Source organism: Staurois parvus, unplaced genomic scaffold (genome assembly GCF_062004578.1).
Source record: "Staurois parvus isolate SC_StPar_1 unplaced genomic scaffold, SC_StPar_1.0 ptg000175l, whole genome shotgun sequence".
NCBI classification, from domain to species: Eukaryota; Metazoa; Chordata; class Amphibia; order Anura; family Ranidae; genus Staurois; species Staurois parvus.
This window is the reverse complement of record NW_028317971.1, coordinates 1,674,203-1,690,860: the sequence shown is the minus strand read 5'-3', so window position 1 is coordinate 1,690,860 and position 16,658 is coordinate 1,674,203. Positions and strand designations below refer to the sequence as shown.

Sequence of the window (16,658 nt, the reverse complement as noted above, 5' to 3'; positions counted from 1 at the left end):
CAGTATAGTGGTGAGTGAGGGTAGTATATTGGTAAGTGTGAGTAGTATAGTGGTGGATTAGTGCAGTAAAGTGGTGGATTAGGGCAGTATAGTTGTGGGTTAGTGCAGTATAGTGGTGAGTGAGGGTAGTATATTGGTGAGTGTGAGTAGTATAGTGGTGGGTTATTGCAGTATAGTGGTGGATTAGGGCAGTATAGTGGTGGGTTAGGGCAGTATAGTAGTGGGTTAAGGCAGTAGAGTGGTGGATTAGTGCAGTAGAGTGGTGGGTTAGGGCAGTATAGTTGTGGGTTAGTGCAATATAGTGGTGAGTGAGGGTAGTATATTGGTGAGTGAGAGTAGTATAGTGCTGGGTTAGGGCAGTACAGTGGTGGGTTAGAGCAGTATAGTAGTGGGTTAGGACAGTATAGTAGTGGGTTAAGGCAGTATAGTGGTGGGTTATGGCAGTACAGTGGTTTAGGGCAGTATAGTAGTGGGTTAGGACAGTATAGTAGTGGGTTAAGGCAGTATAGTGGTGGGTTATTGCAGTATAGTGCTGGGTTAGGACAGGCTAGGGTAGTGTGTAGTGGGCTCAGTCACTTATCCCATGGCAGGTGATTAAGACTCCCTGGGCTGCTGTGTTGGCCCCTCTTCTTTCTACTTCTTCAGCTGCGGGATCAGCCTGAGTGCAGGAGTCTGTGGGTGGAGTGGAGGAGGAAGCCACACTCCTGGCCCCACCCACCAACTCCCACTGCCTGGGGAGATATTGCAGATCCCCAAGGGACAACCTCAGTGGCTTAACAGAGGAATGGACAGGGAAAGTGCTGCTGTCTGCATGGTTCAGCAGCCAGGCACAGGGTGAAAGGGGGGCAATGGTTGGCTTTGGGGGGGGGGGGTGCAGCTGAAATTTGGGGGGGTGCTAGAATCATTGCTCCCACTCTGACATACATGGCATTACCTCACCTGAGTTTGGTGTGAAGGTAGGTTTACATACACATGGACACCCTGGACATGTGCAGTACTTTACATTTGCAGGTGTGTGCAAGTCAGTGGGGTTGTATGTACATTTTTTTTAATTGTACTTATTTATTTAAATTCTATTTAACTTTATTGATCTCACAAGGGGGTAACAAACCCCCATATGACAACATTGGGCAGGTCAAAGGTACTCTTAAAGGAGAGATTTAGGGATGCATAGACCCTCAATGTCTCCTACTTCCTCCACAGCATCTTACCAAGCAGAGATCTGCTCAGTTGCATGCTTCCATGACTGATACAGCTCCTCTCAACTTGACCCCACTAGAGAAGATGGCTCTTACATCATTTAGCAGGAATCTGAACATAACCATCCTGCCAGTGGAAAAGGGTATATGCACTGTTGTACTGAATGCATCACTCTGCTCACTGATGCCAACATTTATGATTCACTAAAGAGGGACACCAGTAGCTGTTACAAGAAAAAATATATAGAATAGCTACAAAAGCAAGAAGAGCTGAAAGCCATAGATTGGACCTTATACTACTGCCACTATGATAGAGAAGCTACAACATACTAAAAGATACACAATGAAGGAGTCATTCTAAGACTGATTGTCAGCAACATCAACTTTGTGACATATAACATTGCTATATACTGTATTTGGTTACAATGGTGTCCTATGATGTTTCATCTGATCATGTTTTCACTTGTATGCTGTGCAGAGACATTTGAGAGCCTAAAGTAGAACTAAAGGCAAAACTATTTTTCATTTTGGATAGAGTAAGGGAGGATTTATAACCCGTCAGGTTTATTTTTGCCATCTGTGTCACATTGGGGAATTTTGCTTCACTTCCTGTCCCATAGCCACAACAGTAAGTGAGAGGAAATCCCTGAAAGTGAGGGAATTACTGGTTGTCACCATATCTTATGTTCACATTCAGGGCCATGAATAAGGGGTTACCACCAGTCCTCATGTACAGGGCCCAGGCCAGCAGGGGGGACCAGGCAGCTGGGTGAATCGGATGTGGGCAGGGAGGATAAGCGGCACGGTGGGGGGATGGGGCAATTACTGGAACCTGTATGGCTTTCTCTGCAGCAGCTGAAAGCTGGCTTCTTCTCCTGTACCCACTCCACTGGCTTTCAGCTGCTGCAGAGAGAGACATACAGGGGATCAGTTCCAGTAATTTACCAGCCCCTTCCTTTCCTGAATGAACACAATGAGTGATTGGTACCAATAACTCACTGTGTTCATTCATAACTGAAGCATGGTAAACTGTGTTTTTTTGTGGGGATGGGGGGGGCCTGTTAGGTTGGCTGTAAGGGGCCCCATGGTTTCTAACAGCAGCCTTGTTCACATTGCAAGATTTCCCCCTCTATGCCTGGTTCACTGAAAACCCAAAATATGGGATTTTCTTTCACTCTAGGCGATAACAGTGAAGAGGACAAATAGAGCATAAATCTCCCTAACCAGGACACAGACAACAATGAAAACCTGATACGAGTCCCCTCTCCACACTGTACAAAACAAAGCAAAAAAATTGCCTTTAGTTATACTTTAACTGAAAGGGTCTGAAACTTGATAAGACCCTCAGCAGTAGAATTGAACTCATGGGAGACCAAGTATATTTCCTGTTGGACCACTGTTTTAAAACCACCAATTTTGACCTGTGAAAACACCTAGTCATTGATTCAGATATTTGTATGATACCTGGATTTGCATACAACATTCTGTAGTACAAGCTATTAGTAAAAATAAAGTCAGAGGATATGAATAAAGGGTGTCATGCAAAACAATAAACTACCCTTTTTTGGACTGTGTGTTGAATGTCAAGGATGGGAGTGATTGGACGTTTAAATCTGCAGGAAACCTTCCACTATGGACTAGTAGCTAAATAATAATTTACTTGCCCCAAAAGGGGGAGGAAAATACCTAAAATTATTGAATATTCACCAACTCACCAATATTATAAGGTGTGGTCCTCTATAGCCAAATGAGTTTCAGAAATTTAAAGGTGATCAAGAGGGCCCCCTTAGAAAGAGGATAAATTAGGAGAACCAACCACAGTGTGACTTTCAAAATATACAGCTTTACTGAGATATTTAAAATATAAAGATTGATTGGCCAACAATCCTACACACGCCATTAAAATAAGGTAGGATAACGTTATCACTTAATGAGAACCAAGCCCAGGCAACACACATCCACTCACACACGTTATATAGCATATAAACAATCTCATGTAAAGCATAATCAAATAGGCCAACAATCTCCAGAGTGGCAGTCAATGAGTGCTAGTCAGCACAGAAGTGACTCTATAGGCTACCCACACCTCAAACACTGAAGGTAATATGATGACTGAGGTCTGGAGATTAGGCTCAGTTATATTGATTAACGGCAGCAACATAAGTAAATAGTGGTAATTCACATTCAATTAGGACATGACTACAGTAGAACCATGGAAGGGCAAAGTAGGAAGTCCATGTCCAGACACCAAATATGATGGGGTACCCCTGAATTATGGAGGTGAACTAGCGAGCTGAAGTAATGACATTACCATCATGTTTAATTGGTGAGAGCCTGCGGGCATATTCACGCGGTGGCAATGCTGAACTTTACTGTCACCCAGACTTTATGTACTGAGGCCTCACCAGATGTAAATGCTACACTATTTATCTATGAGCTTTAATAACACTCTATTTTCACCATATCTGTGTGTGCCCTCAGGATCGCTTATAAAGTGCAGTCTGCATATGCACAGTGCTGAGCTCTTTAGTTCCTAGTTCACCTACCATCTTATGGCCAGATCATGGGCTCTGTCAATGTGTTCTTACTTCAGCTTACTAGTTCACCTCCATAATTCAGGGGTGAATTACTGCTATTTACTTATGTTGCTGCCGTTAATCAATCAAAATAACTGAGCCTAATCTCCAGACCTCAGTCATCATATTACCTTCAGTGTTTGGTCTCCTTTAAATTTCTCACTATGGACTAGTGTCTAGTCCATAGTGAACCCCGCTGATAGCTGATGACTCCTTGGCTGTTAATGATGTGGTGGTTGCCCACTCCTTAACAACCATGCTGTTTACTGGTTAAGGATGCTGGGGGCTCCTTAACTATTGCATGCCTGGACCACTACTTATTTACTGCATTAATTTATTTATTTATTTTCTTTTGTGAATTGACTTTAACTCATGTTCTATGTGGTATTTACTGAGCGTTTTTGTTTTATGTGGTTAATAATAATAGTGAATTGACATTTACAGGATCACATGTGATATTTGGGAAAACACATAAATACTGCATGTGATCTCCTTTTGTGAATGAAGCCCAATGTTTCCTTCTCCATATTGTTGTAGTCCAGCACCTGGACACTTTACTCTAATCCACCACTGGAACACAAACTGGAGTTTATTACAATGCTACAATCAGTGGTGTATTTAGGTTTCATGCTGCCATAGGCAACACAAAAATTGTCTCCCCCTCCCTGCCCCCTTGGAGAGACCCTGACACTGACAAACACCCCCTCCCCCCAGGATAACATTGACCAACAACACCCCCCCATCCCCCCCCCACTTGAGAGCCTTCCACTACCATCGCCACCCATACACTGGCGTAACCCCCCTTCACAGCTCCAGACATCCCCTGGAACAAGAGAGAGTCAGGCTCTGCATACACCATCAAGCAGCCCGCAGCCTCTCACAAATCCCAACTGGTCCCCATGCTGCATGTGTCCTTTCTTCCAGTACTTCTTTTGGGGGACAGTGCTGCCCCCCTGAAAAATTCTGCTGCCCCCCTGAAAAAATGCCGCCCTAGGCAAATGCCTTGTTTGCCCTGTGGTAAATACGCCCCTGGCTACAATACCAGGTTGAGATCGTAATAACGAATGCATAGTCTAAGCACAAAAAATATGGGCATTTCTGAAGTACTTTGAAAGTTTGAAGCTAGTCAATCTGGACTTTTTTTATTTTATTTGATCTTGTATTTTTTCCAACAAAGCTTTCAAAAAGAGGAGAGAAGCAGAACAGATAACATATTTATCCTGTGTGTGTGTCTGAAAAACAGCTTATTTTCTCAACAATCACTATTTTATCACAAAGTATTTTTTTATCACTGTATCACATGCATTGAGTAATCTATTTTTGAGGCTTGTGCATGTTCCTCTGTTTATTGCCTGTCCCTTTTCTGCTGTTATACCATTATCTCAGTCACTGTTATTATCCCACCTCTCTATGTTTCCCCTTTTTTTAATTTAATAAACTTAGATTATGCAAAACTAGAATTCCTCTTTCAATTTGTCATGTTAACATATCCTGCAGCCAGGTCATATATTTTTACATTTTTCTACCCCCTTCAGCATACCGGTAATTTATCAAGTGTGAATATAGTAATAGCAAAGCCTTTATTATGAATTCAGTTTCTATGACTGATGAATGTGCAGTAACTTATAGCAATCAGAAAATATAGTTAACTGATCTGACTATATTAAAGAGTTACAGTTATTGTTGGTTATAGACTTTGAATATCATCATAAATGATCACAGCAGAGTATTATAACACATTAATGTTATTGTTAGTACTTTGATACTGCACTAAACAAAATAGACACTATATTTTTTCATTTTAATATCCTTTTATGCTAAGTAATATAAAATAACAACCCTGACCTATACTGACAGTCAGAGATCCAAGCTGAAGAGAAATGCCTTTTCCCCAACCTGCTAACAAGATCAAGCATGCTGTATCTATGGTAGAAGCAAATTCTCAGCATACTTTTTAGCTAATACCTGTCCTTGTTAATTTGCAGGAGGAAGATGTGAAAGACTTGGTCAAAAAAGAGTTGAGTGACAAGTGTGGTAAGTTTCAGTAATTAGATCAAGATCTATCTATTACTTGCCAGATTCCTTTACTCTCTACTATATTGAATCAATTTAAATTTCAGCACAAACTACATATTAACGAAAGAATTGCACTTCATTAGAAGGTTCCTAATAGAAGCTGGAAAGTAAATGACCTGCACCTGCTTGTAGTCACAGGCTCTATTTTCTTGGTAATATTCACCATACAGTATTTTTAAAGTGCTCACTACTCCAAATCCTTTAGCACATGGATGATTCTGACTAATATAAAACAATGTATTTTCTTCCTTCAGCATTGCAATTTGCATGATATCAATGCATAAAAAACACATTTATTAGAACAATGTAAAATCAAGCATGAAATGTTTAGCTCCTTTGGAAGTTGTTCTTTCCAGCATACATCCCATCTAATACATTATGGATAAAAATATAAAATATATTCCTGCGATAAAAATGTATATTACTTAGGGCTCATTCACACTTGACTGTTTTACCAACGCTTGCCAAACGCCCCTATAGCGTTTGGCAAGCGCTGGTCTGGCATTTGCGGAGCGTTTTTTAACGCTCGGCAAATGCTCCGCAAACGCCGCATGCGTGGTTTAGCGGAAGTTGCTAGGCATTAAAAACGCCCTACAAATGCCTATAATGAAGTTTAAATGGTGTTACCGCTCCGCAAATGCCCCGCAACCGCGTCGCAACCGCACCGCAAATGCCGGCCGGGCGTTTGTGGAGCGGCACCATAGACTAGAATAGGAGGCTTCAACGCCTCCTGACTCGACCAGAGGCGTCTGTTTTGCCACGACGCGACGCTAACGCTCCCGTTAGAACAGCACCATGTGCTGCAATGTGCAGAATTGTCTGAGGCATTTGGGAAGCGGTAAAAACTCATCCCAAACGCATCTCTGCCGCCTGCACACAATGCTAGTGTTAACGTAGCCTTAAGTGAAAGAAAAGGCTTGTGTTCAATTAAATCCCCACAATCAGTTAAACAATTAAGTCCATTGTTACACAATTTTTTAAATCTATGTGAACCTTTTTTTCTTTATAATGCATGCCATCATGTGACTGCAATGCCTCTCAGTTCATACAGCTCTTGTCAGAGCACTTGTGCATCCTCATTCATAAGAAAACATATGACATAGTAGATGAGGCGGGGCTAGGTGGGGAAGGGGTGGGGCTGTGCTGCGCTGCTTGCATAAACACCAACAATGATACCAGGAAGTCTCTGTGAGCAGACGCATTTGGGTGCACATGCACACTGTTGTCAACAAAGCAGAAAAGATATGCTGAAAGTCTAGCAGGTGCCAAGTCCTGCTGGAAAATGAAGTCAGCATCCCTATAAAGCTTGTCTGTGGAAGGAAGCATGAAGTGCTCCAAAATCTCCTGGTAGAAGGCTGTGTTGACCCTGGACTTAATGAAGCACAGTGGACCAACACCAGCAGATGACAGGGCTCCCCAAATCAACACAAACTGTGGTAAATCCTGAGGAAGTCATGTGTTTCAATCGTGACGTAACGCGTAGATACGCCAGTAGGAGGGGCCGAAGGAGTTTACGTAGTGACATCATATCCGGCATGGGCGCCATCTTGGTGCACCCCAGCATTGCCTACACATGCAGTACACCCTTAGTGTGGTGAAAACTCTGATTGTTATCTGATGCAATGTGAGTAAGCACTTTTTATTTTGATGGTTTGCAATAAATGATTTTACACTATGTTGGATCTCTTTGCTTCACTGGGGATGCATATGGAGTGATACTCATCCCAGTATTAGGAGACAGCGTCTGGATACTTACCTACCAGAGGAGGAGAGAGTTGCATTACCACAGCTAAGAAGGATTCCATCCTTTTGGAGGATCTTAAAGAGGCATATCTAGCTCAATGGTCCTGAGGGGCCTGGGCAGGAAGGTGAAGGGGCACCCCTGTCACTGTGGATTCACACAGAGTTTGGAGCACTTGCATGAAGAGTTTTCTGAGTGTGTTATGCTGTTTCACCTATAGGACACTTACCTACTTGGGACTCACTCATTTGGGACTGTATGTGTCACTAGGAAAGACCCCCTGTTATGCATGAGGTTCTGCAAGGGGTATTATATTGGCATTGGATTTCCCATCTAACACCCATGTTTTTATTATGCTTTATGCACATGTATTTGTAGCACTGCACTACTATTAGACTCTGTTTTTATTGTGTTTGGTGCCTAGGTTGTGGCACTTGAGGGCTGGCTGCTTAGCGTGTAACTGGCTAATAGCGCAGGTGTTATTATACTTACAAACTGTGGAATGTTCGCACTGGACTTCAAGCATCTTGCAGTGTGTGCCTCTCCATTCTGCCTCCATACTCTGGGTCCTTGGTTTCCAAATGAGATGAAAAAGTTGCTCTCATCAGAAAAGAGGACTTTGGACCACTGAGCAACAGACCAGGTCTGTTTTTCTTTAGCCCAGGTAAGACGCTTCTGACATTGTTTGTTGTTCAGGAGTGGCTTGACAAGAGGAATACGACATTTGAAGCCCATGTCCAGGATCCGTCTGTGTGTGGTGGCTCTTGATGCACTGACTCCAGCCTCAGTCCACTCCTTGTGAAAGTCCCCAACACTTTTGAATAGCCTTTTCCTGACAATCCTCTCCAGGCTGCGGTCATCCCTGCTGCTTGTGCACCTTTTTCTTCCAGACTTTTCCCTTCCACATAACTTTCTATTAATGTGCTTTGATACAGCACTTTGGAAACATCCAACTTCTTTTGCAATTACCTTTTGAGGCTTTCCCTCCTTATGGAGGGTGTCAATGACAGTTTTCTGTCAGGTCAGCAGTCTTTCCCATGATTGTGATTCCTACTGAACCAGACTGACAGACCATTTAAAGGCTCAGGAACCCTTTGCAGGTGTTATGGCTTAATTATCTGATTAGAGTGGGACACTTTGAGCCTAGAATATTGCACCTTTTCACAATTGTGGATTTGGGGTTTTCATGAGCTGTAAGCCATAATCATCACAATTATGACAAATCACGGCTTGAACTATCTTGCTTTGCATGTAATGAGTCTATCTCATATATTAGTTTCACCTTTTAAGTTGCATTACTGAAATAAATGAACTTTTGCACGATATTCTCATTTTTTGAGTTTCACCTGTATACATCAAATACAAACTGGGATCAAATTTGGTTAATTCCAAAACCGTATTAGTGCTACAACAGAAACCAAAACATCATAATAATCACACCCAAAAAAAAAAACAACCCACATCACCCACAAGAACAGTAAGCTGCACAACCCCAAAGACAGACACTCACGGAACATGCAATCCCACCGCATTCCCCTACAACAATTGCAGGTGAGCATATAAGCAATACCGCCAAGATTCCAAGCGACCAATGTGCTTCCCACTCTCTCACTCAAAACCCACTTTGCTGCCTCAGTCGCCGCCCCAATGCAGAAATAATTTGAAGCAAAATCAGTCACATGAAGCCTTAAAGCTAACAAACCCCTCCGAAACACAGAAACGAACTGATAACAAGGCAACGCCGAGCCATCAACATGCAATAAAAAACGGCCAACCCGCCTCATCCATACTTCCAAAAACCGGGCCACCAAACAAACATCAGAACCCTGCACTGGAAATAACTCTACTTGAACCCCATGACCCACCTGGTCTGTTTTGGATCTACGAATCCAAAAAACCTCTGACCCAGCACTACACACAACATCAGCCGCCTGCAATCCATCCAACCTCCGTTTAGAAGAGCTAACCTATTCTTCCAGGTGCAAAGCCCAAAGAAGGCCAACGCAAAGGCCACCCTGAACAATACTACCTAATAGAATGAAGAGCACACCTGCCAGGGTCCTGTCCACATCAGAAGTTCTGGAAGATCTGGCATTTCCCTGCATGGCCGCAGAAGCACACATCAGCCTCCGTTTGGTGCCAGACGGCCTTTATAAATAGGTTCATCACTTCCCCAAGTTGCTGGATGATCTCTAGCTCCCCGTGACTTGTTTCTGTTTCCTGTGATTGTGACCTGTGATTTCCTGATACCGACTCGGCTTGCTCCTGGACCTATCTACTCTGCTTACCCCTGATCTGACTTCGGCTTGGCTTACGGATACTCTTTCTTTCGCTCCTCTATGTATGACCTCGGGTATCCCATCTGACTTTGTCTGCTCTGATTCCCACCTGGTACCTGACCTTGGCTTGAACCGACTACCCAGTAAACATCTAAATCCAGGAAGGGCTTGCATACCACACACAGGCGCCTCCTGTCTGCAGACCTATCTCCGTGCACCAGCTGTGCTTCTGAGTGGACCACCAACCAGCACTCCTACAGGCGACCTGTGCAACTTTGGGCCTGACTCTCGCTTTTCCACTCTCAGGGGAGTCCAGAACTTAGCCGCAAGGGAAGCCCTCTCTCCATTGGCCTCCATCACCAGGTACATGATAACACCTTAAGAAGTACACCAAACGAGGAGCACAACAACTCAAAGTACACCGGTCGACGAGCATCCACAGGTCGCCAACCCTTGACAACCTGGAAAACCAAAAAATTCTTAGTATAGTTTGCACAGCCCAACAGCTTAAACAAAAAGGCCAAACCTGCCAACTTACAGTGGACCCAGGGAGTGACATCAGGGCTCAAGTGTTCCAGAGCACTTGGGGCAGCAGGGGGCATAGAATCAGAATCCTCCTGCCCAACTACCCTCAGCAGTCCTAAGACCTGAAAATGCAGCCAGTCGGTACCTTTCTCAGCAGCATATGCCCTAAACTGAGATAGCAGGCTCTAGAAATTGCCCATGCTGTGGCCTCAGGAGCCAAAGTCAGAAGGGAGAGAACTGGCGTGAAGTTTTCCCTGGCTAGTCTTCTTTCCAACTGAAGACCCCTGCCACACCCTGTCTGACCACCCCTTTTGGTTCCACCTGCTCCCACCTTGAACACCAGGTAGAACTTCCCATCTTTCTTTCCTATATACTAATAGGACTCCCATCTCCAAACCCCTTTAACCCCTGTCATGCCCACCTTCGTTCATGGTTTTCCTCATTTTACTCCAGGCCTCCCTTTCTAGAAGTACACAATCTGAGTCACTGTTCTGGAACAAGCATGTAGATCAAAAACTACTGACTACACACTGGTTTCAGTTGCAATATGCTTGTTCCAGGACAGTGCCCTAGAATGTATTAAGATCAGAGGATCAATAATTTTACTAGACAATTAGCATTCTGGGCATTCCAGAATTGTAAGCTCCTTGATTTTTTTGAACAGGCTGAACTCTGGGTATAGAACAACTAAAGGCAACACTTTTTTTCATTTTGAATAGATTAAGGGAGGAATATAATCTCTGTCTAGGGGTTTGTGCCATCTGTGTCCCATTGGGGAGATTTCCCTTCACTTCCTGTCTCATAGCCAAAACAGGAAGTGAGAGAAAGTTTGTCACCAGGGTCACGGGAACTATTGGAGGATTTCACCTCTATTTCTGCTCTGGTGGAACTTTTGGTGCTAAATGACAGATTCCCAACCAACTTCTGTTTGTGAATAAACCAGATCCTTGGTGATATCTTTGACCAAATATATCTGATGTTTTTGATCATATCTGGTCAATGTGATGGGGATGGGGATCTGTCATTTGGAATTGAAATAGCAACTGGTTAAGATAGTTGAGCAGCAGGTTGTCATGTCGGTAGGTTGGTACAGGGTTTGTGTGCCCCGGCGTTACTCATTCAGCAAGTAAAAGTAAAAACATAAATAAAAACAAACTAGAAAAAAAAAAGTAGCAAAAAGTGTCCCCTGATGTAGATCAGCATCAATCACATTGACTGGCATAATTAATCCACAGAAATAAAGAATACCTGCCAACACAATGCCCCGCTGTGCCAATTATGTTAACCTGCTGCTACCCCAGTCATAAATAACAAATGCCCAGTTAGCTGCTGTATGTCAACAAAACATCCAGGGATGCTGGGTAGCATTTGGTCAATGACATCACACAAGATTCCCCAACTGGTCTTTATAAAAGCACAAGCAGTGCTACCACCACAAAAGACAGACTTCAGTCTGACATTTGTATACAAACATCAGCTGGGTGTTCAGGCAGGCAAACTAGCCAAAATGGCCAATTTGTTCACCTGTTTGCCAAACTGCAAACAGGCTGGGATCAGGTCAAACTCATGATCATTGAATCTCATCCCTATGCATTTTGTCTAGGGGTAGAGGAAAAAAGCACATCCAGTTTTCTGATGTTACAACCCCTGGAAAAACGTATGGAATCACCACTCATGGAAAATGTTCATTCAGTTGTTTAATTGTGAGAAAAAAAACTAATCACAGACATGCCTCAAAACTATTTTCATTTAACATTCCAACCTTATGGCTTTACGAAACACTTAAAAAAATAAAAAAGAAAGAAAACTGTAGTCAGCTGCAACTGGATTTGCAGATCAAGCAGAGGAAAAAAGTATGACATCACTCAATTCTGAGGAAAATATTATGGAATCATGAAAAAACACTACAGTACACCACTAGTACTTTGTTGCACCACCTCTGGATTTTATAACAACTTGAATTCTCTGAGGCATGGATTTAACAACTGACAAACAGTATTCTTCATCAATCCAGCTCCAACTTTCTTTTATTGCAGTTGCCAGATCAGCTTTGCAGGTTGGAGCCTTGTCATGGACCATTTTCTTTCATTTCCACCATAGATTTTCAATTGGATTGAGGTTCGGACTATTTGGAGGCCATGCCATTGACATTATGGGGTTTATTTACTAAACCTGGTTGACTCAGAATCTTGTCCACTTCTGCATAAAAACCAATCAGCTTCCAGGTTTTATTGCTGAAGCTTAACTGAACATGCTAAGGTTAGAAGCTGATTGGCTACCATGCACAGGTGCCCAAGATTCTGAGTCAACCAGTTTTAGTAAATCTCCTATTATATGTCTTTCTTGAAGGAACGTTTTCATGGCTTTTGCCCTATGGCAAGATGCATTATCATCCTGAAAAATTATGTCATCATCACCAAACATCCTTTTAATTGGTGGAATAAGAAAAGTTCTCAATATGAACTTGAGCATTTATCGAAGATTTAATGACTGTCATCTCCCCTGTACCTGTACCTGACATGCAAACCCATATCATCAATGATTGTGGAAATTTGAATGTTTTCTTCAGGCAGTCATCTTTATACATTTCATTGGAACGGCACCAAAAAAAAGTTCCAGCATCATCACCTTGCCCATGGCAGATTTGTGGTTCATCACTGAATATCACTTTTATCCAGTCATCCACAGCCCCTTATTGCTTTTCTTTAGCCCACTATAACCTTGCTTTTTTCTGTTTAGGTGTTAACGATGGTTTTCGTTTGGCTTTTCTGTATGTAAATCCCATTTCCTTTAGGCGATGTCTTACAGTTCGGTCATAGACATTGACTCCAGTTTCTGCCCATTTGTTCCTCATTTTTTTGTTGTGCATTTTTTGTTTTCAAGGCATATTGCTATAAGTTTTCTGTCTTGACGCTTTGATGTCTTCCTTGGTCTACCAGTACGCTTCCTTTTTACAACCTTCTTCATTTGATTTGTACTTGGTCCATATTTTAGACACAGCTTACTGGGAACAACCAACATCGTTTGCAACATTCTGTGATGATTTACCTTCTTGAAGAAGTTTTAAAATCCTCTCCTTTGTTTCAATTGACATCTCTCGTGACGGAGCCATGATTCATGTCAATCAGCTTGGTGCAACAGCTCACCGAGGTGTGCAACCACTCTTTTTTAACTGCAGACTAATTAGCAGCTGTAATCTGATGCAGATGTTTGTTTTAGAAATGCAAAGTACATGGAGATTCCATAATATTTTCCTCAGAATTGAGTGATTCCATATTTTTTCCCCTGCTTGATCTGCAAAAACAGTTGCAGTTTCTTTTTTTTTTAAGTGTTTCTTAAAGCTAGAAGGTTGGAATGTTAAATGAAAATAGTTGTGAGGCATGTCTGTGATTGTTTTTTTTTCTACGTAATTAAAAAATTGAATGAACATTTTCCAAGAGTGGTGATTCCATACTTTTTGCCAGGGGTTGTACTAGATTTGAGCGAACCCTCAGTGTTCACACTGCTGGTCCTGCATTGTACATGGTGACTTCGGAATGCCTCTGACTGGTAGAGTGGCGTAGGGATGCGGCTTAAGGGAATTAGTCATACAGCAGCATAGAAGAAGCCTGCAGGAGCAAGCGATAAGGTAAATATAGCTACTTATTCATCTACCTGTAGACAAAACAAGCATTTAGCCCTTGCAGTGCATAGATGGACCACTGCAAGGATACTTTTTCAGCTTTAAAGAAAAATGTATGTTCCCTCCATATAGGACACTACAATATTTTGTGTGTCTACCTAATCCTTAGAAAGCAGACCACAAACAAAATGCTCTAAGCTATGCAGTTAAATTTCAGTGTTGGTAGGAATGAGATGTGTTGCAACAAAGCACAACCATTGTGAAGCTCTGTTAATCAGGAAGTAGAGCCTGCAAATGTAATGAGCACATGACATAATTGTTTCAATGAGACTAACACACATTGGCAGCAATTGTTTTGAGACTAACACACATTGGTAGCAATTTTTACATAAAGCAAGAGTTCTTTGACACATTTACTGAAAAATACCATATACTCCCTATAACTGAAAAGTGATTAAATGAAGGATGATTTTTGTTCCTGCCACAATATTAACTAAATTCTTTTCTATCTTTTCACAGCGTGCACAGGTGAGTTGAAATCAAAGACAATGAAGGTAAAACAAAATAACACTCAAGAAAATAAACTGGTGAATTTCAGCTCCCATTCATACTAGAGCGATTTCTCCTGTGTCTGCTATCGTGCCGCATTGCACAGTGATGGAAATCGCATTGTTCTGTTTGGTATCTGTTTACATCAATGCAATATGATGCAGTGTGATTTGTGAAATGGTGCAGGTGCTTCTTTGATGTGTTTTTGGCCCCATAGATTTCAGGGGGAATGTATGAAAAGTGCATGCTTTTTGTCAGAGTTTGGTGTTTAACAACCAGTCTCCTATTCCTATAAAAAGCGCATGAAGCATGAAAATGCATTAAAACACACACAAAAACAAACTACAAAATACACTAAAAAAGCATGAATATGCAGCAGCACTAGTGTGAATACAGGCTTAATATCTTAACTACACCGTTGCCTCATTGTGTTAACATACAAGAAATTGTGCACACTGGTCACTGAAACTGCTACTGTGGCTGTGTTAGCGAGGACGTATTAGGATAAAAACTACAAACTGATATTTACGTAGAACAGATGAAGCTGCTAATAAAGGTTATCAAGTGATTGATAAATTGTTAATCTTTTGGAAAGCTGCTGCAGATGTGACTCTTAGCAGTGAGCTGGTGCTGGACACATGACTGAGCCCTTCTTGTCTTATTGGAAAACAGCAGGAACACAGAGATAGCAATTTACATTATTATGGGGCGTGGCTGGGATGTGAACCTAAGAAGACATATGCAGCCTGAACTCCGCTCCTACCTGATCCTGGCTAACATCCTGAGCGGTGAGATCTCTCTTCTCGACACAGCCTAGTCCTTGGTACTCTTATTCCAGAGTACGTCCTAAGGTGCCTCCCTGATGTCTCTGGGTAAGCCGAAGCTGATCAAACCCCCGATAGGCTCTTCCCGCACTCTGCCACTGGTGGCCATCTTGGACACGAGGTCTCCTCGCACTGCAGTCTCTGCGGGTACGCAGACTATCTTGGTGGATATGGAGGATGCTGGCCCGAGCACCGCCTACCTTCTTGCAGCTATTACCTCTTGCAAAGAGACCCTCACCTCCAAAATTGACACACGGTTTACAGATATCAGCCTCATCCACCATGACATGGAGAAAAACCAGGTGAGACTCTTGGAGGCCGAGTCCTGCACCTCTACCATGGAAGATACGGTGTGAACAGATTCAAGGGAGATCTGTGCACAGCAGCGACAGATGAAAGAACTCCAGGAGAAGGTAGTGGATATGGAGAACTGACTCAATAACCTATGGGTGTGGGTATCCCTGAATGGGCAGAAGGTGCCAAACCTGCCGAGTTTGCAGAATAGTTTCTTATCATACTCCTAGGCCTGCCTCCCACATTTGTGGTAGAGAGGGCACATAGAGTTCCCCCAGCTCCATGGATTTCAGGCTGTCCTGAGCTGCCTTTTCTTATCAAACTTCTCAACTACTGAGGTCAAGATATGCTCCTTGTGGTAAATAAGACCTGATATATGAAAATGCCAAGATCTCCATTTTTCCTGACTATTCTCCTGAGGTCCAGCAGTGCAGAAGGTCTTTTACTAATGTGCGCAAGTGACTTCATGAGTGGGGTCTCAAGTACAGTCTCCTGTATCCAAGTCGGCTTCGGATCCCGGCTGGTAGCTCGGCCCGGTTTTTGACACCCCAGCTGGAGAGCTGGCTGGAGTCCCGGTGAGTCTCCACTCACCTTTACAGCTACTCTGTTAGTTCACCCCACTTTGCTCCACAAAAGCATCTGTACTGTTACAGTGCCTATTCTTCTGCATTGTCTCCTATGACTTATGTACTCTCACGCAGCTCCTTGTCACCCCTGGGCAGGGAGTCTGAATCCTCAGTTATGTGCCTTTCATCACTGCCACTACATCTGCCTGGTATGGAGCGGTTGCCTCTGTTTGTATATTTAGAGACTTGTTCTGATTTTGATTTTTTTGTATGTTTTTGGATGCCGTGTGCCTCTGACTTTTTTTGTCTGTTCAGGAGTTCCCCACACCAGTTTTAGGAGGCTTGGAATTCCAAGCCTCTAGTTCAGGGTCAAAGCCTGCACTGCTCGTGTGTCAACCGCCCAGGGC

General features: G+C 42.8%; 1 protein-coding gene across 1 annotated transcript in view; it reads left to right on the top strand.

Annotated features, from left to right (window-relative positions):
* The window catches only part of LOC149462377 (uncharacterized), a 459,390-nt gene that overhangs the window by 413,440 nt on the left and 29,292 nt on the right, over window positions 1-16,658 (top strand). The window contains exons 96-97 of the mRNA XM_089676871.1: window positions 5,761-5,809; window positions 14,538-14,546. Of these exons, the coding sequence (XP_089532997.1) occupies window positions 5,761-5,809; window positions 14,538-14,546 (58 nt within the window). The remainder of the gene's footprint in view (window positions 1-5,760; window positions 5,810-14,537; window positions 14,547-16,658) is intronic.